The following is a 26,079-nucleotide window of genomic DNA, read 5'->3' as shown; positions in this document are numbered from 1 at the left end:
TGTATCAGAAATTCCACAAAAAATGTGTTTGACTTGAAAACAAAATCATAGAACCCAATATTTACTGAATTCATCTAATAGGAATGCTTCTACACAGCATAGCTTTATTTTTTCTTTTAGTATTTTATCTATTATTTATTATCTGTTTTTTTCTATTATCATTTTCTGATTTATTGGATATCTGTCTGTCTGTCTGTTGTCTATCTACTTGTCTATTGCTATATATATCTTTACCTTTCTCATATTTTTTATTGGCTTTATTTCTAGGAAATCCTTTCAATTTATTCTTTTACTAATTTGCCATTTTAAAGTACTTGGTATTCTTTTTGATAGTATTCTATTTTTATCTCATTCATGTAATTAGGTTCATGTAATTATAGTCCCTCTGTGATTTCTGAAGTCCTATTTCCTGTCTTCCCCCTCTCTGGTCTTGGACACTGTTTTTCCTCAGATGTCTGAAGATCCTGGTGTATTTTCACACCTGAAGAAGAACCCCTCACCCCCCATCCTGTGTCCCCCCACTATCAACCTGGAGCTCACTCACTCAGCTCTTGACTGGAAGTCTAGGTCTTGCTGTTTCTCCTATTGGGATGGGAAGTACAATTGGGAAGTGCGAGCTCATGAGCAAGGCTCTCAGCTGGGGATGTGGGTTTGGACATTATAATGACACACTAGCAGCAGCCTGGGCCTCCCCTCCCCAGTGTGGTGTGGAGGAGAGCTTGCCTCCAGAACCCCCACGTCTCTGATCTCATCCTTTGTCTTCTGGCTTGTCTATGAATGTTGGGTATTTGCTTCTGGGAGTTGGCAGAGCACCAGTCTTAGGCCTGTGTATGCAGGCTGACACTGTGGTGGCAGATTCTCTTCTGCTCTAAAGACCTGGCTCCTAACTATCCACTTTTGGTTTCTTTTAGATCTTGATTCGAGCAGTGAGCTGCTGTTTCATTGTGCGTACATGCACACACACACACACACACACACATTCACACAGAGGCGCACAGACAGACACACAGACATACACAGGTTCATACATACAGACAGACAGGCACACACACACAGACACACACAGAGACAGACAGAGAAACAGAGAGAGAGAGAGAGAGAGAGAGAGTGTGTGTGTGTGTGTGTGTGTGTGTGTGTGTGTGAGAGAGAGAGAGAGAGAGAGAGAGAGAGAGAGAGAGAGAGAGAGAGGGAAGGAGGGAGGCTAAAACTTCAGTGCTCCGTGAATCTCCCCTTTACATTGTGTAGTACAAGGTCAATGCTGGGCTCTTAAAAAACACTCAGTCATTGTTTTAAACGACTATACAATAGCCCCATAACACTTTTAGATATTTACTTTGGAGCATTTCATCACTCATTAAGATATGAACCTGGCACCCAGACAACTAATAGTCTAGCATAATGGACAAAATGGTTGTGTTAAGAAGTTACCATTTCCTTATGAAGGAAACGTTAGGTATGAACTAGAATGTGTGTGGGTGTGTGCATGTGTGCTTGAGAGAGACAGGAAGACAGACAGAGACAAACGATAGGGAACGGACAGAAAGACAACAAACAACTTTCGAAGCAAAAGAGCCTGTCTGCCCAAGTGCAGCCTCAGCGGGGAGCTGGCCTGGTCGAGCTGAAACTCTGCCGCTGCCGGACTGGTTACTTTTTCGTTGCTGTGTCCAAATCCCGAGAACCAACTGAAGGAGGGAAGGGTTTGTTTCGACCTATGGTTTAAGAATGGATACAACCTATCACGGCAAGGAAGGTATGGCAACAGAAGCGTGAGTGTATGAGTCACGGCTCTCCAGAGGAACGGAACTCATGGGGTGGATATATACATATATACACACATATATGTAAACTTATTAAGTCAACTCATATTAAAATATTGACGTGAGGTGAATCACACATAACAGGCTGACAACCTGGTTGTTGCTGGGTCCCCAAAGCTGGGTGGCTCAGCAGTAGTGTGGTCCCACAGTGGCTGTCTTCACTGGAGAGGCTGACAACCTCTCAATCCACAAGGCCGGATGCTTTGGCAGTCAGTTTCTCTGAAAACTGACAGGTTCCTGAGAGCCATTGTTCCTTACTCCATGATGGAACCCTGGAAACACTGGTTCTGGTATCAGTGAAGGATCACCACCACCACCACCACTACTACCAGCAGCAGCAGCAGCAGCAGCAGCAGCAGCAGCAGCAGCAGCTACAGATGAATCAACTCTATAGCAAGGTCAACCGAGCAACAGTCAAGTTAGGCTCATTCTGCCATACTCTTTTTATCTGGACCGCCATCAGAAGGTGCTATCACTTACAGTTGGGGTGGGTTGTCCTGAATCAATCAGGCAAGTTCTTCAGTTGAGGCTCATTACTCAGTAATTCTAATTTATAACAAGTTAACATTAAAACCAAACATAATGATGAGGCATCTGCTCGTATTGGGTCTACAATCATGAAGCAGAGAAGACAGGAAGTGTGGCCTAGCATTAAAACCTTAAGAACTGTCCCCCAGTAACTACTTCTTCTAGTGAGATCCCACCTCCCAAAGGATCCACAGGTTTCCAAAGCAGTGCCGCTAGCTGGGAACAAGTGTTCCAACACGTGAGTCAGTGGAGGACATTTCATGTTCACTCATCAGTCACTTACAGGTTATCCTTGCTGGAATTGGCTTCTTGTTGACTGTTTCTTCCCTACAAAATGGGCATATGATTAATAGTCCCTATTTCATGAAATTTATTTTGGCCAAGATGAAATGAATTAATGCACACAAACCCTTCAAAGGTGCCTCTTCTTAGCTCTTAGTATTATTACTAGCACTTCTTGGTGTGGCCTTAAGTAATGAGTTCTGTTGCCAGAGAAGGGGAATTTATGATTCCTGGGGAATCTGCACTGTGAGTGGAGGCAGTGGATCAAAAGTGCAGCCACACCAGGAAAGGGGGAAGGGCTGAGTGTCACGCAAAGGCAAGATTCTGGAGCATAGGCCAGAACAAAACAGAAGAGGAGTTGGGCCAGGCCTCAGCAGGTCAGCATGACCAGTACAGAGAGGAGCTGTTTGCATAGCTTCTGAACGCCAAAGCTATGGGTGGAGGTATCATGTGCATAGCCACACTGTTAACGAAGTTAGAACATCTCTAACATTTGTGAAACTTGGGTGGAGGAGGATTTGCCATTTAACAGATGACACAGATAAATTGGAACAATCAAGAACATAGGAAAATGTCTTCCCGAAGAAAAGGACCAAGGAGGTGGTGACAGGACTCAAAGAGATTCAGTAAACAAACTGTGTCTCTTGGGGCTTGGGGCCATTTGTCTGAGGAACCTTTTCTAATGAATGGGAGTGCTAGAAAAGCAGACTTTTCTTATAGATGTGTTTTTTAACCATGCAGAGCTAACATAGGGTATTGGTTTGCCCTGGGATGAAGCAGGGAAAGCCCAAGCGATGGGGGTGGCTTAGTCAGTAGATCAGTGCTGACCCAAGGAATTCTACCCAGGCAGCCACATTCTCTAAACCTTCTATCAACCGCAAGATCTCATGCTCATATGACCTCCAGGACAGATCCCATTTCTAATGTTCTTCAGACATTGTCTCAAACTCTTGTATCCCATTTCCCTCTAGAGCTGGAGGCCCATGAAAGTCCCACAGTTTCCAAAGTTTGTGTCACAGGGAAGATACAGTCAATGTAAACAGGCAGCTAGGACCAAAGCTCTCAGCCCATCCTCTGTTCTCTACAATCTAGGCATATGGCTAGCTTTAAGACAATCTTGTGTGTTGATATACACCTGCTGACAGCATATGCCTTGTGTCTTTACCTAATAGCTTCTGTCTTTCCCGCTGCCATTTGGTTTCAGTCTTCCCTCTGTGTTGCTCAATGACTCCTAATCTCTGCCTTGTGGTCTGTGGGGGTGCTTAGAGATGTCCACTTCTTTAGAGGTGGGGCTGAGCAGGGGTAGGGAACGTCAGGCGGCTGCTTAAGATGTAACTTCTATTTTATTCATTGTGGCTTTTACAAAGACTTTTATCTAAGAGATGAAGCTGCTTCTACACTCGGGTCTGTATGTTTCCAAGCTCCACCAACTATTAGTTTTCATTCTAGAGCCTAATAAAAGTCAAACTCATTCTCCAATGTTCATTTGTACTGAGACAGAAGCAAGCACCAGAAAGGTGTTCACCACAGATGTTTGGGGACCTTGTGTAAGCCTTCAAAGAATGAAATTAAAGTGGTGTTTCCATGGGAAGGTAGAGCGCGGGAGGAAACCAGAGCAATTTCTCTAAAACCTGGTGGATGAGCCCCACTGAGGATGCTGATTGCCCTGTGTGTTATGCTGCAGGGTGCAAAATAAACACCACACACAAAGACCACTAATTACTTCGTTTATTCCTCCATTTAGTCAGGGAAACATCAGGGCTTATTCAGTCTCAGAATGGAAAATTACATGTTGGAAAGAAAAGAGCCATGTTCGGCGGATGACAGTGTGGTTCTGGTCCGGCCCATTCACATGTTTGGTTTACCCTTTAAAGGAAGAATATGTACACATATAATGACAAAGCTTTAAGGAGCACAGCTGAGAGAATGCCAAAGTCATACCTTTCCCTTTCCTCAGTCTAATCTACACTTGCAGATTAAATGGAAATGCGAGGGACAAGGGGCACGTCTTGGAGACCATGGGATTTGGGGCTCAGTTTCTCCTATTTGAGGATGAAACCCCTTTTTAAGTTTAACATCAGCCTAGGGCTTGTTATTTAAGGCTAGATTACTCGTCTCTATGAATGCAAGGCAGTGTCATCCAGCCTCGTGGGTTGGATAATTAAGGTAAATACTATAAAGTCTGCAGAGTCGGAGACTCCAGGAGTCCATTTCTGAAAAATACCCTCAACACAAGACCATCACAAATATCCACAGGAAAGAGACTTGGTGACACATGGCTGAAAAAAAAAATTCCATATACTTGATCAGGGAATGTTCTTAAAGCCTCGTATGTAAGTTGGGGAACTGAGGACTGGAGGACAGTTGTTTGTTTGTTTGTTTGCTTGTTTATTTATTTATTTATTTATTTATTTATTTATTTATTTATTTATTTATTTCTGCAAAGTCAAATGGCAAAGTTAGTGGCAGGAAGTCAAGCTCCCCAGCTGTTAACAGTTGTCAGATACTGCATAAATATATACTTCTAATATTATTATTGTTGCTGGTTTTACCAAGATTCCCAAATTGGCAATTTTACCCCTTTAAGTGAAAAAAAAAATCCTGGAGAAAACACAACGATTTATGTGGAATGCTGATAAATTTCTATTCATTCCTAAGACTTTTATGCTAAGATAGAGTTAAAAGTCTAACATCTGGATCAAAATCAGGAAACTGCATTTCTATGAACACATAATGATGATCCACACACAGAGACAGGCTTGGAAGACAGTACTACCCGGGAGGATCAGAAAAACCAATTAGAAGATGAAGTGGATCACGTTGTTGACTAGTAGGCTGGTCTAGTCTGCTCAGTGCTTTCAACTATCACAGAAAAGAGCACAATGTAGAGAGACCAGAGAAATTAGCTCCAGAGGGGCTGGGGGAACCAATCAGAAGTGGGTGCAGATTGACACATAACATTCACTGTCACTTGAACTAAGCCTGTGTGACACTGTGTCCAGTCCCACATGGCTCTCGGGATAGGTCACTGCCAAATGCATGTCACCTCAAAAACTGGCTACCTTTTTTTTTTTTTTTAATGATGATGCATGTGAATCAGAGAGGGGTGGCCTGAGGTGGCAGATGTTTCAAGTGGCTGATAGAGGCTGCACATTCTGAACTCTGGACAAGGTGACTGGGATCTTGGTGTCTCCTGGGCCTGGAGCTTTAGTGATGGGCTGGGTATGGGCTTTAATGTCTGCGATGCGCTCTTTAAACTTCTGTTGAAGGAACTTTTCTTCTTTGGAATAGCTCTTGGCAAACACGGACATCAGCAGGCACCCTGCCATGGATGTGCCCCCAATGCAGAAGAGCACAGCCCCCGCTAGCTTGCACGTGTCCAGGGCACCGTTGAACTGCACGGCATGTGTGTCGACCACCATGAAATCAGCTTCACCAAAAGCTTCGATTTTGGGGGGCACAAGAAAGCCCACTGCCAGGACGGTTAGTCCGAGAATCACAAAGACAGTGCCTGAGATGAGTCCGACCTAGAGAGACAGGACAGAAGCAGGAGACAGTGAGCAGCTGCCCCTTTCCATTTCCATTTGGCCACAAGGGCACCACTCATTTCTTCCGAGTTCAGGCTCTTTCCAGCCACCCTCAACCTGCATGAGAAACAGACTTAATTGTATATCTGAAGTGGAAGGTGAGAGGGAATGCCAGCTCACTGGGTATTGGGGAAGAGAGAAGCTGCCCTGATGCCCAGAAACTGGCCTGACTCTGCCCCTTGATGTCCCCAGAAGCTGCCCTATCCTAGGATGCTATGTCAAGTACAACACATCTCACAGAGTGCCAGCTCAGACACGCTCAACCTGTGACCATGATGGAAGAAGACAAGACCAGGCCTCTACATGGCTGTGTCACAGCTTTTACAAAACTGGGCCATCATGCAGACTGCTCCTCCCAGCCAGTAGGCCCATCCGCTTTTCCTTTTTCCACCGTGGTTGTCCTCTCCTGTAGTCTGCCTTCCTTATAGACTAGCTTAAGCAGAGACATGTCTAGACAATACGGAGTGTCCCACTGCTTCCGAGTCTCCTCCCAGAAGCTCCTAACCAAAGCCACACCCGATAACTCATTCTTTCTAACTCCCTCATGCAGTGAAGTGTCGTTATCTTTGCTGCAATGGGTGACAAACCCACATGCTCAACTGACAGACATGGTCCTGGTGTTTGGAGCCTGAGAACACCAACCATCCTTATCAGCGCTAATGCCTTTCGAAAGTAAGGAGGGAAGTATCTATACCAGAAGGTAAAGATGTGGAGCCTCTAGAAGGTCAGTCCTCTAGCAAAAAATAGACCCACCACAGAGACAGGGCCTGGCAGCCATACAGGTGACCCCAGACCCATGCTCTGTTTCTTTTCACATGTAATTGAACGGAACTTGTGCAGATGTCAACATGTTAGAGCAACAGATGGAAGGATAAACTGCTTTCTTAAGGGCAACACAGTTATGCTAGGCTCTCACTTACATAACCAAATGCCTGGTCACAGAAACTTAAGTGAGGAAGGGTTTGTTTGGGTTCAAGGAGATACAGTCCATCATAGTGTGGAAGGCATGTCTGGAGCAGTTCCATGGCTGTGAAAGCACAGGGTGATGCTTGCTTGCATTTCATCAGGTCAGGAAACATAGGTAGTCAATGGGTGTGACAGCTAATCTTGGTTGTCAACTTGACTACATCTGGAATCAACTAAAACTCATGCAGCTGAGCAAGCCTGGGAGGGATTTTCTTGATTGGATGGTCATTTAAGGTGGGAAGACACACCCTAAATCTGGGCCACACCTTCTGGTGTCAGTCCACATAAAAGGGTGTGGAAGAAGGAAGCTTCCCCTTTGTAGCCTGCTTGCTTTCACTCTCACTGACGAGCTCACCCAACCAACCTATTGCTGAGGCATTCATGTGCTGTTACTAGAATGTATTTATTTGGCATTCCAAGGTAGACTCAAGACCAGCAGCTCTCTAGGAATCCTCTGGGACTCTAGCACCAGACTGAGACGGCTGAGACATCCAGCCTCATGGACTGAACAACTACTGAATCCTTAGCCTTTTGGTCAGGAGACAGCCATGGCTAGACTACCCTGATCATAGCCCGTAAGCAACTCCAATACTCTCCCATATATCTATATATCTTTATAGCTATATATCTATGTATTCATTCTATCAGTTCTGTTCCTTTAGAGAACCCTGATGGATACAGTTGCTGTTCTCTTTTCCTTTACAGTCATTCTGGGACCCCAGTTCATGGGATGGTGCTTTCCATATTCAGGGAGGAGCTGCCCTCAGTTAGTCCTCTGTGGAATTATCTTCACAGGTATTCTAAAGAAAGTTTCCCTAGTGTCCTAGGAGTTTCTTAATGTAACCAAATTGACAATGAAAATTAATCAGCAAAAAGCAGAGAGGCAAAGTGATGTGCCACATGGTGATTAGAGCCCAGGAGGCATAGGTAGACTCACCTTGGGCTCCCATCCTGCAACTTGTACTGGAATCATAGAAGCAAAGTTACTTGAATGTTTGTATCACCATTTTCCATATTTATGGAATGACAAACAATTATAGTATCCACATTATGATACTGTGAAGGTTAAATATGACTGTGTTCAAAAGCACTTCACTTTGTATTTGGTAAGTAACAAACTCTGATGAATAGCTATTATGTGGAAAAAAAACTTTGGTTAACAATATTAAAACAGTTACTTCTCAGTTGGAAAAAGGATTATTTAACACAGCTACACATTTTTTAAACATCGTTTTTTATTTCCTCCCATTCCTAATTGCTTTAAGTTGTAGTAAAGGGTCAGAAAAGTAAACAAATATATAATCCTACCTAATCTTGGAATTTAAAGTGTGTTTATTTAGCTGTCAAATTTTAGAGTTGATTCATTGATTGAGGGGGCCTGGCTAACAGAAGGAAAACACCCCCTCAACCTGTGACCTTGGCAAGGTCATCACTGCTGTTCAGCATCAGGTACGGTCCAGACACCATGCTAGATGCATGTGTGTTTAATACAGATGCTTACACAAAGCAGATATTATTATAATCGCCATCGGAAGCTGCAGCTCATAGGGTCGAAGAAGCCTATTTCAAGCTTCTGTAGTTAGTATATCTGAACCTGTGTGATCCCCCACTTTCCTTATGCCCACAATATGCTACCAATTACTATTTTGCATATTCCCTGCCTATTATTTTAATTTCAAAAGAGTTTTATCCACTTCATATGGACACATCTCCTTTAATATACAGCATAGAAACTGAAAAACAAAATATGTCAGTGTGAGACTAAATAAAAACAGAGGGGGTTGGGGATTTAGCTCAGTGGTAGAGCACTTGTCTAACAAGCACACGGTCCTGGGTTTGGTCCTCAGTTCTGAAAAAAAAAACCACAAAAAAACAAAAACAAAAACAAACAGACAAACAAACAAAAAACCAGAGAAGCTATTCTGCATAAGATGTAAGTAATGTAGAAGAAATTGGGTTGTAAAATCATATTTTGGGTTGCTAAAAATGATGGTAAGTAAATTCACCTTCAGAGACTAGCCATTATTTATAACTCTTTAAAAATGACTTTCATTGGAAAATTCTGAAAGCACAAACTAAATTAACTTAAATATCCATGGTGACTTGCTTTCCATGTCACTAAATTACTTCCCTCCTCAAGATCTGGTGCCAAAGCTCAGAAGCCAAGGGGAGCAAAACTGTGGCTGCCTTGGTTTTGCATCTTCTGCGGAGCTCGGGAGGCAGCACCCCTGTCTTTTCTGCCACTTCCAGACAACACTCTTGACTGGCAAACTCCAGCCTCCAGCCTATTGAAGTGGACCCCAGTGATTGATCTCAGCACAGCCTGCCTCTCAGCTGAGCGGCATACAAGACAAAATCCACTCTGAGAATATCACTCACAGGTGAAAAGCAAACTGTGGCTTCCACATGGAGGAAGTTCTGACCATTGTCGGACCTGGAGAGTGATCTGCCAGGTGGAGCCTCCTCTCTTTCCTTATCTCCACTAGAGTTTCATAGGAAGGAGGAGACAGTCACCACTGGCTGGCTGCAATCAATGCAAGTGTCATGGAACCTGCAAGTGGTGTGCCCAGAGAGGGACTGCGAACAGGGGACAACTTGGAACTATAGGCATGAAGGTCTGATGAAGGAATCATGAGGAGGGTGCTTCTTAAATCCCCATGAGAATCTTGAAGGGGAGGGCAGGTGGAATGCATATCCTGATCCTGAGATCGTGTCGGAATACTGGAAGGAACTAAACTAAATGATTCCATCAGGCATTATGTGGATTGTATCGGAATATAATAGTGAGTTGAAGCAGTCTTAGGTCTAAGGGAAAGATCAGCAAAGGGAATGGGCACACAAAGGTTATTTAAAGCTCAAAGAGAGCCCTGGAGTTTTGTTTGGTGCTGTGTGTGTGTGTGTGTGTGTGTGTGTGTGTGTGTGTGTGTGTATGTATGTGTGTGTACTGGAATGCTGCTGGAGAGGTCCCAATAGAGCATCCTCAGGATACAGGGTGGTGAGGTCAGTCTCAGCAGTGAATTTAAAGGACATCACTAGGTGATGATCAACTTCCACAGCAGCAGCAAGGCCAACGCCTAGGCTGTGACTCCTGATGTCTACCTGAGTTATGCAGAGCTTGTGGGAAACCCGTTCCCTGCTGCAGCAAAGGAGAGTTGGCTAGGGAGGCAACTTTGGGTTCTAGAAATGGGCCAAAAATTGCTGTTCTTTTGACCAGCATCTCCTTCCTCGTTTTCCAGTGTGCTGGTGAAGTCTGAATTCGTGGTGTGTGCCAAGCTGGTAGGCAGAGCCAGCGAACAGCTTCTGTAGCACAGCTGCTCTGGCATAGAGGAGGCAATAATGACCGCTGGAGGCCAGAAGCAGCCAGGCAGAGAGGAACAGCCTGGGGGTGGGGGTCGGGGGAGAAGGCTGGATGAAGCTAGGCATTAAGGAGCCATCTGGGTGGAGATCATTCAAAGCTCATGGGGAGTGAGGCCTGGATTTTGATCCTTCCCCTTCCCCGAGGACTGCTGTTGTTTTCTCTGTAAGCCCTGAGCTCTGAGTAGTGATTCTGCCTATGACGGTGGCAGGGTCTTGCTCACCAGGTCTTGCCTACCTACTCCAGCTAGATGCCAAGCTCTACAAAGTGAAGCCTGATGTAGAACTTTGGCTTAGAGGCTTCTTCGGCCCTGACCCCATGCAGTATGCTTGGCATTCCTCCACCAGAATAATAGACTTGCCCATCAGCCCTTGCACTTCACAGAGATTATCTCCTCTAGCACACAAGCAAATGCAATAGCTTCCATATTCAAATAGTATTTTAGTCCCCATGCTCACTTCGTGGGGTCATTCCTGACCTTGACATCCAATCTCAGTCCTCTGTGATGCCCTGAAAACGGTGTTCTCTTAATGATCAAAGCTCCCGAGTCACAAAGTCTATCACATATATTGGAAGTACGTGTTTACCTCAGATTATGAAATACTGTCTGTTTCTTTTCCCTCACTATACTCAGTACACTATAAGGCTGTGGAGAAATTCCTGTTGCATCCAAAGCTTTATGTGAGCCTTTGGATACGTTTCCAGCTCACCTGTGACCCTTCTTCTGCTTGCTCTGTCGGGGTCCCAGCTATCTACTGAGCTCTCTACCCCTCCACATTTGCAATGCACTTCTTTCCACCTTGGTGCCCTGCTTCTGCAGATGCACAGGGAGTCTCCACTGGGGTCAAGTTCTCTAGGCTGCCCTAGATACACACTTCCTCCTGTCTCCCGAACTCTGTGCTCCCAACAGGTACCATTTCGATAAGAACAGTTAGCATTCTGGATTGTAATAACCTGTGTTGATGTCTCTGTTTAACTGTGAATTTCTATATCTTATTCAGAGGCAAAAATGGATCCCGTATAATCTATTGCACTTACCAGGTGGTCTAGTGTGTGGTAGACCAATAAATATTTGTGGAAAGAAAGAATGGCATTGAGATAGAAGTCATGTATAAATGAGCAGGGAGGGCAGGGCACAGATTTCAACATGAGTCCATGTGATTGCACTCTCTGTTCTCATTAAGCCTCTCCAGGCTGCTCACTGCTCAGGAGCTCAAGGGCAGAGTGCTAGCTAACAAGGTACTTAGAGCACAGCTCCGAGGGACAGACTGGCTTGACTTTTGCAGTTTCATAGTGGAAGGAAAAGGGGTTGCTAGCAACTTCAACCATCTATAGCTGCAATTTGAAAACCAAGAGAAAAACCAGTAAGCAGAGTCTTGCTGGGTCATGTGTGCAATGGGGTCCGTTCTCTGTACTACTACAAAGTTCTTCCTGGGAACATTTCCACTCAGCCTGCTTTGGAAGTTCCCCAGAATAGCCAGCCTCTGCCCTGGGTAGAGCAAATGTCACCAAGACAGACTCCTTAGGCTGTGCAGGCTGACACCAGGCTTCCAGGTGAAGGATTTTATTGGAATGTAGCCTCAGAGAAACTTCAGCCTGTGCTTCTCCAAAACAGGCTTCACATAACAGGGGACAAGGAATTTGGACCTTGCGTGTGTAAGAATGAAAGGAAAATATTAAAATCCTGTTGGAGTTGGTCATTTACTGTGAGTTCTTTATTTTCAGTCCACTGTTGTATATTGTTTAATGGATTTGCAGTTCCCAAATCACACGCCAGTGCCCTGGATGCACACAAATGCTAAAGTAGTCTTTATGTCTGTGGCATTTAAAGATATTGGCAACATAAATATACTCCACTCATGCATATACATACATCTATATGTATGGAGAGAAAGAGAGGAGGGGAGAGGAGAGGAGAGAAGAAAGGAGGCGAGATGGAGGGAGAGACCATAGAGAAGAGTGGAACAATCACCTATACAAGGTGTAGCTGGATCAAACATGCATTTCATTGGTCCAGGCCAGTAAGGATTCATCTGAGCTGAGGTTTCTACAGAACAAGAATGCTGACTTGTCTAACTCTAATACAGATTCTGTGACAATGGTATGATTTTGAATTAACACAAGTCTTGGGACATCTGCACTAACAACTATGTTACCCAATACGTAATTCACTAGATTTCCAGTTTCCTTTCCATTAATTGGCATGAAGTAATAGTTGCTAACACAGCCAAATCTTATTGAACATACAGCAGCCATTGTTTTAAGCACTTTCTAAATACTGTCTCAAATCTCACATTATTTACATGGTAAGTGAAGTGTCATTACTCAGAGTTACAGAGCTATGAAATACAAGAGCATGAGCTTGAATTCATATGGCCTGAGACAAGACTCTATGCTCATATTCACTAGGCTAACCTGCCTCTTGTTATACTGTATTACCAATACATAGCAGTTTAAGTCAATGTCTGGGTCAAATGTGTGGGATCTTTCAGAAGCATGGAATGCTGGAGCTGGTGGAGACCCCAGGCATCCTTTGAGGTCAAATCTCAGAGACCTTCCCTAAATCGTCCTCCATTTCCCTTTCTCTTCTGTGATCATTGCCTTTCCCCAGGTTGTTTCAGCTGGTATCTTCTGTGCATTCTACCTATGAATGACCTCAAATCCATGAGCTGAGACAGTACATTGAAATGGCCATGAGAGCTTTATCTCTGTTGGTGTAATAGTTACCTTCAGTGTGACACAGCCAAAGTCACACTCATGGTTTCCACCTGTCCCACTCCTTTACTAGATGCTTCCATCTAAGGTCACAGCATCATCCAGAACACAAGCCCAGGCTGAGGACCTGAGATCTTGCTTGATGGCTTTTTATTAGCACATCTTGACAGCCTGGCCCTCAAACTTAATGCTAGGCTAGACCATTTTAAAGCTTTGCTGGCACCTGCCTAATCCAAGCTTCCATGTCTCTTGCTTGGGTACTTTAATGGCTTCTGAATGCATCTAGCTGTGTGTGCCCTCTGATAACTTCTTTTCTGCTCAGTAGCCAGAAAGATCTTGGTAACATAGCAGTAAGCTTATGTTATCCAGGCTTCTTCAGCTGGAGTTCCCTGTTTCTTGAGGTAACAGCCCATGTCTTCACCATTGTCTACAAGACCCCACAGAGACCACCTGTGTTGTTATTTTTTCTGAATTCAGTGTCTTCCCCTGTCTAACTCTACTTCCAAAATGGACCTCTTCCCTCTTCCCAGGGGCTTTGGGGATGCTACATTCCCAGCTCCAAGTGATATTCATCCCGAAAACGTCCTGGTCTGCTCCACCAGCCCATCTAGAGTTGCTCAGTTTTCATCTTTCTGCAAACCTTTCTCCATCACTGCACCTCGATCCTTCTCTATCCCTGTACCTCTGTGCCCACCTGCATTACCTCCTTCCTCTTGTGTGTATAGCTGGTGTCACTTGACATGCTGTTAGGGCTTTTAGGTGGGTACACCAGCATCCATCTCTCTCTTCTTCCTGACTACAGATGTATGGGACTAGCTGCCTCAAGTTCCTGATACCTGGGGTGGATTGTAAGCTTCATGTGGGCAGGGAACTTTTTGTTTTCTGTTCATCATTTCCAGCACCTCAACCCAATAATTCTACAGACGTAGCCAGTGCTAAGTATCTTTTGAGGTACTGAGTGTATTTTTCTAATGAGTCTCCTTTGAGAGCCTCACGGTCCCCTATAGGGTGAAGGCAGAGCTGGTTTATGACTATGAGGCCATGTTTCAGCATTAATGCTTGCTCAACACCTAACGGTTTCTTTCCAGTAATTGTTCCAATGTGTCAACTGATACTAAGTTAGTTCTTTCTCTCAACACTGTGATAAAACCCTTGAAAGAAGCAGCTGAAGGGAGGGGGTGGGCTTTGGCTTGCAATTTGAGGGAATACAGTCCATCATGGCTGGGGTCAGCTTGGCTCCTGACTGTAGTGGCAGGGGCTTGTCCCTCTGGACAATCAGGAAGCACAGAGTGGGCAGGAAAGCAGGATTGGGTATAAATCTCCAGGCCCACCCTCCAGGGACCCACTTAGTTCAGCTAATCTCCACTTCTTATAAGTTTCACAAACTCCCCAAAGAGCACCAGCATCTGGGGACCAAACATTCAAACACAGGAACCTGTGGGGGACATTTCCCATTCAAACTATAACGGACACCTCTCCAGACTGTAATGGAGGCTGAAAGAACACAATGTTCTGCATATGAGTGGCTTCACAGTAAATGAGTGAAGTGGCCAGTTAATAACGATCGAGACTACTAATTGCCTGGCCTTTGACCCTACTTCTGTTTAACCAGCTCATCAAGTAATTATGTTGTATGTAGAGGCTTTCTTTGACCCAAAATTTATAATCTCTTTTCCAAGGGAAGAACAATGCATTAAATGTTACCAGGATTGAGGCTCACACAGAGAACCTCTCAGTTCTCGGTAGCTCCAGTATTGTCCACTTCTGATATTATTTTCCATTATTCTTTTCCTCACCTTCCAGAATACTGAGCTCCACCTGTTAGGCGATCTCTGGATCTGGAAATCATCCTCATACTCCCAGATGGAGGCAGTGCAGTCCTCATAAAACTGATGCAGGTAGGACCGAACTCCATAGCGCTGGTACCCGCCTTCAGGGTCAGCCTGGGCTTGCTTGGACCCACAGGTGTTGCTGCAAGAAGTCATCTTCCCAGCTGGAAAGACAGCAAACACAGAGATCAGCCCCATGGGCTAGTTCTTGAACTCCAGGATCAAAAGGCATATTAAAGACAAAAACCAGGCTGAGTCATACCAGACCAGCCTATTTAAACAGGCCAGCCTTTATTTTCTTAAAGGAAATGGCACCTTTAAAGACTCACCTAGTTTATCTGCCCTTCTCTTCTGTTAAATACAAACTCACCCCCAGTAATCACTGGCTAGAATTGGTTTTCCACAAACAGAGGAGATACAGTAGCTTCAGTCGCTTAAATTATACAAAATACAAGGAAAAGGTACATGAGAAATGGCAGCAAAGAAGCCTTGACAACAGCTCTTGAATGTAAGAAATTTGTAGGCAATCTCACTGGCCATGGTGGAATTTGTCTTGGGTCGTCCTGGATTTTTAACCGCATTCCTTTCCAGAATGCGTGCAGGATTCCTCTTAGCAGTTCCAACTTTGCATTCAGAGCTCATGTTGTAACTTCCTCTGATGTTTTAACTGATTGCTAAGTCACATGGAAGCTTTGATAGAAAGCTGTGGAGCAGCTAACATGCTTTATTAATCACGAGTGACTGGGCCATTAATTTACACCTCACCAGTTCTAGCACTGTGTATTTCTGTGGCTATTTGTGGGTATGTCTGTCCATGTATTTTGTGGTTATTTATGGATATGTCTGTCCATGTATTTCCATGGTTATTTGTAGATACGTCTGCCCATGTAGGTGTGAAAGTGTAATTCTGACAGTAGACCCTTTTACTATTTCCTACAAAGTGTCTAGTATAAATAAGACTTAAGAAAATTAAATAAAACTTGCTATGGGGGGTGAAATAGGGCACTACCTTTGCAAGATGGAAATTTAAGGTTGATGTTTTTCAATTATTACTCTTGGAGATAGAAGTTTTTGTAGTGGGTAGCTATTCCAGCTTTGATCATTAATAATTCATGTTATTTCTTTAAAAATAAAACTTTATTTAATGTGTTTGTGTGTTTCGTCTGCAAGTATGCCTGTGTACCATTTGCATGTCTGGTGCCTGCTAAGGCCAGAAGGGGGTGTTGGGTCCCCTGAAACTGGAGTGACAGGTGGTTATGAGCCACCAAATGAACTATGGTCCTATAGAAGAGCAGCCAGTGCTCTTAACCAAGAAGCCCAATGTTTTTGTTCATTCTTTTTAGTAAGGAATTACTGAGGGGCCATTGTTTTGGTGGGTGAGGGACTTCTCAGTTCTATATTCTCTGATTTTTCTGATCTCTGTATAAACAGACAAGTGTTTAGCTAGAAATGGGAAATACTTGCATTTTTCAATTTTTTAATAGATTATTTTCCTTCTTTGGACATAATCTGTATATGACAAAATAAGATACAAAGCTATTTTCTCACTAGGAAAATATTTTTCCAGGAAAGTCTAGGACTTTGCTATAACCTAGGTCAAGAAAGATGCATTAAGTGTTCTAATTGCTTCTTAAGGAACCAGCTAGTAATGTCCACAGGACAAAAATGTTCTCTATAATTTTGCCAGATTCCTTTGTGATCACTTAGTTTGGTTGAATAGTGCGATGGCTATCTTGATGGCCAACGTCAAAGAATTTAGAATCACCATAGAAACAGAGTTCTAGGTATACCTGTGAACAGTTCTCTAGACTAGGTTAATTGAGATGGGAAGAATTACAATAAAGGCAGGTAGCACTATTCCGTGGGCTGAAGACCTGAACTCAACAATGGACTGAGCACCAACATTTGTCTCTTTCTTCTGAACATAGATGTCATGTGACCAGCTGCCTCAAGTTCCTGCTCCCATGATGGGCAATGCCCTAGAACTGTGGGCGGAAATAACCCCTTGCTTGCACAGGTTGCTTTTGTCAGTATCTTGTCCCAGCATCTCATAAAGTGACCAATATAGACACATGGCAGTGCAAATTGAGAATAGTCCTATGGGAACCAAGCAAACCCACAAGCACATCCCTTTATAAGCACTCCTGCCACAAATGGATTTGCGTAGAAAATACAGTCAAATCTGAGAAAATATGCTCCTGATGTCAGAAAAATGGCACAGGCATGTGGCATCCTTGGTCGCTAGCCTCATCATTCTATATGCTGACCAGCATTACATTGAACACTTGTATGCTTTCTTGGCTCAGGAACATCTCCCTATAAATAAGTCATTCAGGAAAACATGTCAAGACAGGTAAAGGTAAGCATTAAAAAAAAAAAAACTTTTAGACATCCAGAGGGGTTTTATTTCACAACTATCAAGGTTTTAGAAAGCATTTTGTCTGATGGATTAAAAGGATGGGTACCCACTTTTTTATGTCTTAAGTGCTGGATGATCTCTTCAGTACCTTCTGTTTAATGCTTATACAATGAATGTGATTAATAAGAGCCTATTATGTGACACATAAGTAGAATAATTTTAGAGTTGTCTTCTTTTGAAGGCATTCTAATAAAAATTTTTAGTCAACTGGAGATGGGGTTGGTATTACTAACTCTGCTTTGTCATTGAGGAAACTGAGGTACAGAAAAATCTTGCTAAAGGTTACACTGTGAGTCAGGAAGGAGACAAAAGATGACGGAGACTACAATGTGCAGGAGCCTGGTCTGAATCATGACTGTGTAGTCAGAACCATCTCACCTAAATGTTTTATATAATCTCCAGGTCTCCTACAGAGCATTGGAGTCTTTAACAGGAAGAAAGAACAAAACCAGACACAAGAGGAATGACATGTCCCTATAGCAACAAGAAGTGCTACTTCCCCCAGCTGCTGAAGTCCGCACTCTTGGGACTCAGCTCTGATGCTGAGCAGGGCCCTCAAACTCATTGTGGTCAGTCTCTGCCCAGTCACTTCTAGAGTACTAGGCTAGTGTTCCTTTGTGAGACTCACTGGTTAAACTTTGCTAAAAACAAAACAAAACAAAAACACCAATATGAGTTTTTAAAAAAGGCAGAGGGACAAAGTGTCATGAAGCAATCATTTTGAGCCTCAGTGTGCATTCTGCTTCAACATGGATCATTAGTGATGCTGGATCCATTCCTGAAGAGGAATCTTGTTGGACCTTACTTCATCTTCCAAAAGCACAAAGCATGAACAGGAAGAGCATGGGTTGTGTCATGGTAGCTACACAGAACAGAGAATGGACTGACATTTGTTTCTGGTCATGAGATCACACTAAGCTTATTAACATCTCTGGGCTGTGGTTTCAGCATCCTTACATTAAGAAGCTTGGACCAGACTGAGGTTTTGTTTCTTCCAGATGTGTTTCTCTAGGAGTTGTCAGCTACACATCTTCAGAATGAGTCATTTACTTTTTGTTGGGCAAACAACTGAGGTTATTGATTCTCCGTTTGCTTGTGGACTGTCAGTCCCAAAAGTCCTTAATTCCAGTGTGCATGAAGTTCAGCTTACAGGGAATGTAAGCCACTACCCAGACTATTTACTTGTGTTAAACTAATGCAATACTTGTAGGCTGTTCATTTAATGCACTACTTTAGAATCATATATATTGCCTTCAATAGTAGCCCCTGGATGGGGGGGCAGGTAGCTGAGAAGACCCACACTGCTTCCTTAAGATACAACTAGTGGGGATTGATGTCTAGAGGAGAATGACTATTTTGGAAAAAAGTTTTAAAATCTACCATGGTAGAGTGAAAGTTTGGGGCCTAAGAACCTCAACAGAGTTATATAACTCAAGGGAAGTTAGTAAGTCAGAAGCTAGCTGTCTCCAGACAAAGAATGTTATAGTTATTTGGAATCTCCTCTGTTGATTGACACCTGTGGTGTTAGACAAGGGATACATCAAGTCATGTTGTAAAGGGATTTTAAAGCTGGGCAATTATTAGATGATATGCAATTAAACCAAGACCAAGACAGGAACTCAAGGCGGGCAAAGGCCTTTGAACTTGAGTCAGTACTCCCTTACTGGGCAAGGCTTTGTTAGTTTATATTAAATATCTGGATCAGCAGCCACCAAAACAGTACTGTCACCATTATTTATGGCTATTATAAAGGGACAGGACCTTAGAGGCTTTTTTTTTCTTCTTCTTTTTTGTTTTATTTTGTTTTTTTTTTCAGACAGGGTTTCTCCGTGTAGCCTTGGCTGTCCTGGAATTCTCTCTATAGACTTGGCTGGCCTGCCTCTGCCTCTCAAGTGCTGGCATTCAAGGCATGTACCACCATGGCTGAGACCTGGCTGAGGCCTCCTTTCTTTAGAGAAATCTTTAATATCTAGGAGGTACAAGCATAGAAGCTGATAAGAGAACTTTCTAAAATTATATTTAAATGAGATCCTGTTGGTATATAACTTGTAAATACGCTAGTGGATCCTCTCGTACCTCTTCCCCTTTTTGTGGGGGAAGGTCCAGGACTCTAGTCTAGGCTGGCATTGAATTAACTCTCTGTGCAGTTGAGACTGGCCTTGAACTTCTGATCTTCTTGCCTCCACATCAGGAGTGCTGGCATTGTAGGGATGTACCACCATGCCTGGTTTGTGCGGGGCTGAGTATCAGATCAGGGCCTTGTGCATGGGAGGCAAACATTCTAGCAGCTGCGTTATCCCCCTAGTCTGGAATCACAACAGAATCCAGGCACTATCCCATCTGTGTGCGGCTGTTTGCTCACCTTTGAAGAGGGATTTGTTTGCATTCTCCCTGAAGGACCTTGTAGTTACTGACAAATGAGAAATATCCACAGCTTTCTTCTTCCCATTATTTGTCTTCAACAAAATAGCATTCATGTGCAGCATTTACAGTAAATGAGAGCACAAATGCTGAGAACCATCCCCTGGCTAGACAGACAGATCCCCCATGGACAGTGCTGTGGATATGCAGACCAATGGACGGCAGTATCAATTGTTGGGAATTTTAATTTTGGGCTAATAAGTACAGGTACTTTCATTCTATTCTAAAAGTGCTCACAGTCAGGGAAATAGAAATAAGTTTTTGTGCCTCCTGCAACTCTGAGGACATCACAGACATCACATTGTTTATCTTCATGGTCTCCTTGAGAGAAGGGAGGCAGCAAATTGAGGCACAAAGTGGATGAGTGTTTTCCCATGGCTCTGTGTGTGAGTCACTGTGGGCCAGGCTCAGGCCCTGTTCTCTTTATTCACTTTGAAATAACCCTCAATTTTTCATACTATTTTCTCTCCCTCAAAATGATGCTGAGCTAATGAGAGTGACAATCCCATTAGAGTCACTTTCCACAGGGCCAGCACTGCAAGACATAAGGTATAGACACAGGCCACTGAGAACACTTATCCAGAACCAAACCCAAAAGGTCTCTTCCCTTAAAAGACTCTATGAGATTCACAGTGCACACAGGAAGTCATGAAAGCCACTAAGAGCTTTGCCACTTTGAAATTGAATTGCATTCTTGAATTACATCAGCATGATCATAAAACTTGAAATGTGTTTTTAACCAATGGATCAGTTCAGAGATACTTCATCTTTTTGGAATAATCACAGAGATCACAGTTTTATATAATGAGGTCTTTTTATACCCTCCATGTCTGTGCACTGTCAGTCACTTTTATACTTTAGAAAAGAGGAATAATAGTATATAATTAGCTTACTCATTATCAATTGCCTGAATCCTTCAAGCTATATATCTATATGGTTATTTACCTCTACTTATACGTCCATCTATTACTTACACATCTATCTATCATCTATTATCTATCCATTTATCTACCTATCCATCCATATGTCATTTGTCTACCTATCTATATCATCTATCTATCTATCTATCTATCTATCTATCTATCTATCTATCTCTACCCATATATATACATATATATAAATAAGGCATGTAAAATTTAAAACCAAAATAAGCATCCTTATTCTTCTTTTAAACTTCTTCCTTAACTACATTCAGGGCACAGGTGCTTATGAATCCACACATGACAAAAGCTGACTCTTACCTTCAATGTTCTCCTTGTCCTCTGCCTGTTTATTCTTTCACTTTTCTTTTAAAATTTCATCCTTCAATTCTAGTGCAGAAAAGAAAACAACAACTCTGCAGATATGACCCGGAGCAAAATCAAAGTTTTACAAGCTACTCACAAAACCATTGACCAAGAACTTCTTGTGAAAGAATAGGGATGGCTTCCCTTTAAAAACAAAACAAACAAGCGAAACAAAGTCGAAAGTTTAACTGACATTCTAAAACTTTCCAGTGGACTCCGATGATAATTTTTGGAGTGAACGAGGTGACATAAACCCATGAGCTTTGTGAACCCCAGAACACCATATAGGTGCTGTTTTTGTTTTGGCATCATGGGCTGCTTATATCCCACATAATCTAAATGAAAGATGATTTGTTTCCTAGACATCCCAGAACTTCTCTGCAAAATAAATGAGCTTTACAATCCCCATGTCTTCTGAGAAGCTGACGTGCATCACACCCTCAGCAAATCTCTTTGGACAATCTACTCATCGTGTTTAGTTTAACTTCCACATCCGTTCTCTTCCTATCATGATCAGTTTATTCTCCAGCTGCTCAAGAGAAGCAGGTGCCCATGCAAAATTCAATTAAGAGACCGCTGCCAGCTACTGAGCTATTGGTTTCCTGCATCACTCTAGTCTTGTGAAATTAAAAAAAAAAGAAAAGAACAAAAACTAGGGCCATATCACCCAGAAGGCCATGTGAAATCCTCTGTTAAACAGATTCTCCCGTGCATTTGAAGGAGAAACCAAAGGTTAGGGGGGTCGGGGTGGGGTGGGTAAGTCCAGAAAAGGCCTAACAAACTGTCTTCAGCATTTCCGGGGTCAATCTCTAATGGAGAATAGCTGTACCATCTTCCAGATCCATTTCCTTGCTCCCGAAGTTTGGGTGGTATGTGAGCCAACATTAAAATCCAAAACATTAAATTGAATTAAAAAGAAAGCAAGTCAGCTAAAGGCAACAACCTCACTATTTTCTTCTGTCTCCTAGGGTCCCGTCTTTCCCTCTCCTGGTTCCGGTCTCTGCCTGTCTCTCTTAGCAGTGTCCTTTCCCCTCACCAGCCACCTTTCTGGTTGTGTAGGAAGAAACTGATGGTAGACACATTCTCCACCAAAGGCGCTGGCCTGGCGAGAGCCCTAAGAGCTCTCCAAGGTCCTGAAAACATTTGTGCCACAGAGCCAGGAACCAGTTCAGCCAATACTAGGTGTTCCTACTCCAGCGGGTTTGTGAGATCACCAGCCTTGGTCTGACCTCCACCCACGTGTCCCTATCTAATAACGAAAAGAAGTAGGTCCTGAAATCATATCAGAACATCTTTAGACATGGCCAAGGAGTCTGGAGAGCCGGTGATGTTGTTGCCTGTAGAGGGGGGTCAGCTCTGCCTGGAAAAGAAATCTGAGAAGCCTCGCAAACTCTAAACAAACCTATTTTATCCTTACTGAAAATACAACTTTCTTGTCTTACAGGAAGGAAACTCTTTCAAGTTTTTAGCTGTACAACCCCCAAATTCTTACATAACATAGACCCCAAACCCCCAAAGCATGAAGTTGGTTGTCTCAAATTGCTACGTTTTTGTGTATTTTAATATGCATGATTTTTGTGAATAAGGAAGAGGGGAAGAGGGGAAGAGTGGGCTAGAGGGAGAGAGGGAAAGACTGATTGATAGAGATTTGTGTGTGAGGAGGGCGGGAGGAAAGAGAAAGGGAAGGAGGGCGAGGTGAAGAGAGAGCCCTAGAACAGCCCTCAGCCCTCCCGCGGCTTTACCTGTTCCTCCAATCCCCGACCCGTGGAGCAAATGCAGCCGACCTAGCCGCAGATCTCTCGCCGGGGTCCCATCGCCACCGCCGCCGCCACCGGCGTCGCCACTCCCGCCTCTCCAAGCTCAGCTGCGCGTGATTGACAGCCGGCGGCCCACGTGCCCGCGCAGCCCAGACGCGCGCATCCGCGAGTAGGGGCCGGGTCTGCGCAGCGCGGGCGGGCCGCCGGCCGGTGGGAAGGGCCGACCCTGGAGCACCGCCCCTTCCTGCCAGTGGTGGCTCCTTGTCCCCACCCTGGCTGGGCGGGATGCCCGCTCTGCTCTAGTCTCTCTTCTCTTGCTTTCTTTTCTGGCTCCAGCTGTACTCTGTCTCAAAAGACTTTAAACTTCCAAGGACTGGGAGTTGAACCCTGGGCCATGAGCTTGTGCTTTGTCCTTTATTTTTGTACATGTTGGCCTTGAACCTACTCACGCCTACTGGGGCTTGACCTTACTACTTCAACCTCTCAATTAGTTGGGATGACAAGCTGCACCAAGTCTGGTTTTTTGTTTTTTTCATTTTTTAAAAATTCGATTTAAAAAAGTAAATAGAGCAAGCAGTGGTGGCGCACACCTTTAATCTCACCCAGCACTTGGGAGGCAGAGGCAGGCAGATCTCTGTGAGTTTGAGGCCAGCCTGGTCTACAGAGTGAGTTCCAAGACAGCCAGGGATACATAGAGAGTCCTTGTCTCAAACAATAGCAGCAGCAGCAGCAGCAACAACAACAAACAAAAACAATAAATAATAATAAATAAAGTGAACAGAGAGGCAGGCAAATTCAATGTCTGTTTCTTCCACTCCCCCTCATTTGAGATCTGCACAGGCCTCCGTTCTCTGTTGTCCTTGAAGAGGCAGGAAGAGAGCAGCTGGTCTGGGCTGGCAGCATTGCCCAACAGCCAGTACCTTCCCTCGGCTACCGCCAGGTATTTTAGCTCCTTGCTTTGCCCTTGACTCTGACATCAGGAAATCTAAATATAGGAGAGGAAGACATATCCGAATAATGAACTAAGTGATAATGGTCAAGAGATGCAAACGAATGCTTGAAGGCAAGAACACCAATTAAATGACCTGTGAGTGCCTCAGAAAAGGTGTGTTGGTGTGTACACTGTAGTATATCACGACAATAACAGACAGCTGTTTCGGGGACTTCATGCTGACCACTGGCAAGTGATACTTAATTAGAAAGATGATATAATATTAATATTTGTGTGCATAGGCTAGGAACAATAATAAAATTATATATTTACCCAGTCCCTTATTTGTTAGGCATCACTTTACCCACACTATGTGTGCATTCATCTTATACGTAAGAAATCTTTACTGTCTGCGGCAGTCTTCTGTGGTGGGTCCTCCCTGTAACCTCAATTCAACAGGTGAGGAGGCTGAGGTAAGGGAAATGTGTTTGCATGATGACACAGACTCATAACTGCTTGCCACAAGTCATACAGTGACTGCTGTGATTGAAGTGAAATAGCACTGTAGGGTCCTGGGTTTGAACACTTGCTCCTCAGCTGGGACAGTGTTTAAGGGGATGTAGAACCTTTAAGAGGTGGAGCCTCCTTGGAGGAAGTTGGTTAAGGCTTGAGGTTTATTTGTTTTGTTTGGAGACAGAGTTTCCATGTGTAGCCCTGGCCATCCTGGAACTCAGTATGCAGACCAGAGTGGCTTTGAACTCGCAGAGATCCATCTGCCTCTGCTGGATTAAATGCATGCACCACCACATCCAGCTTGAGGGGTTTATTTTATTTTATTTTTTTTTTATTTTTATTTTTTTTTGTTTTTCGAGACAGGGTTTCTCTGAGTAGCTTTGCGCCTTTCCTGGAACTCACTTGGTAGCCCAGGCTGGCCTCGAACTCACAGAGATCCGCCTGCCTCTGCCTCCCAAGTGCTGGGATTAAAGGCGTGTGCCACCACCGCCCGGCCGAGGGTTTTATTTTAATACACTTTTTTTTTTAATTGTTGAAAGTTCCAAACATTTATAGAATGTGTGTTGATCATTTCTATCTACCATTACTCCCTCCAACTCTTCATAATAACCCCCATTTCACCTCCCTCCTGACTTCAGGTTTCTTGTTTTGTTAATGTTATTGTTATTAATAACTCGAGTACAGTTAGTGCTGTCCTCATGCACATGGGTGTGTGGTCATCCAGTAGGTCATGTGCAACCTACCAGTGGTCATATCTCCAAAGGAGAGTGACTCTTCTTCACTCAGCAGCTAATTGACTGCCAATAGCTCCCCTGATAGAGATGAAACCTTGAGGCCTTTCGCCTTGTCCATGCTTGAATTTTGCCTGGTGAGGTGTTTTGCAGGTCTTCTGCAGGTAACCCCAGCTGCTGTGGGGAGATGCTTGCAACAGTCATGCTGTATACAGAAGCCAGGGTTTCCCAGCTCTTCTTCTCATCTGCTGGCCCTCCTCTTCCATTCTGCATCCTTTCCCATGAAGATTCCAGAGCCTGGGATGGTAGGAGGTTCATATGGATGACCCATCCATAGCTGAACACTCAAAATTATTTAGACCCAGCACTCTGACCAGTTATGTATGAGTCACTGCCTTAACCATAAACCACTGCAAAAAGAAGTTTGTCTGACCAGAGTTGAGAGCATCGCAATATTACCCCTGGGCCTGTGACTTCTGCCACCTGAGGTCAGGCCAGAGGCTTTAGAGTCCAAATCCACGTCCTGTCTGCTCTGTTTCTTATTCTGTCAAGATGTGGAGAAGAGGCCCAGGTGAACACACCTGCCACGTGGAGCTGCCTGCCCCAGGCCTTCCCTGCTGTGGTGGACTGAGTCTCTTAAACTGTGAGCCAGAACAATGCCTTTCCTGAAGTTGCTTTTGGTATGGTATCTGGCCAGAGCATAAGAAAATAATTAAGCTACCGCAGGGAGGCAGGGGTAGACTTCACTTTGCAAAGTGGTTTCCTGCCTGGAGAAGGTCAAGGTTATATGTGTTATTTTGCTTATTTCCTTAGCTCTGTGGAGGTTTCAGAAAAAAGGCCCAGACACAACTCTGTTCTGAAATAGAGAGTGGCCCCACTAGAATCAATGTTGAACAAGTGCTTAGGGAGGCCTGAGGAGGCGGGACATGGCTGTCTTTGTTC

At 43.9% G+C, this 26,079-nt stretch overlaps 1 protein-coding gene across 1 annotated transcript; it reads right to left on the bottom strand.

Annotated features, from left to right (window-relative positions):
- Window positions 1-4,337: 4,337 nt before the first annotated feature.
- Window positions 4,338-23,129, bottom strand: Nrsn1 (neurensin 1). Its single transcript, XM_052728172.1, has 4 exons — window positions 22,948-23,129; window positions 21,161-21,229; window positions 15,047-15,243; window positions 4,338-6,154 (listed from the first exon to the last, which is right to left on the bottom strand). Exons 3-4 carry the CDS (start codon window positions 15,233-15,235, stop codon window positions 5,756-5,758), a joined length of 588 nt encoding a protein of 195 aa, XP_052584132.1. The 5' UTR covers window positions 15,236-15,243; window positions 21,161-21,229; window positions 22,948-23,129; the 3' UTR covers window positions 4,338-5,755.
- Window positions 23,130-26,079: the final 2,950 nt, after the last annotated feature.

The sequence above is a fragment of the Peromyscus californicus genome, unplaced genomic scaffold (genome assembly GCF_007827085.1).
Source record: "Peromyscus californicus insignis strain IS unplaced genomic scaffold, ASM782708v3 Scaffold_8__1_contigs__length_139910024, whole genome shotgun sequence".
NCBI classification, from domain to species: domain Eukaryota; kingdom Metazoa; phylum Chordata; class Mammalia; order Rodentia; family Cricetidae; genus Peromyscus; species Peromyscus californicus.
Note: the sequence above shows the minus strand (reverse complement) of the source record. Positions and strands in the feature narration are given on the sequence as shown.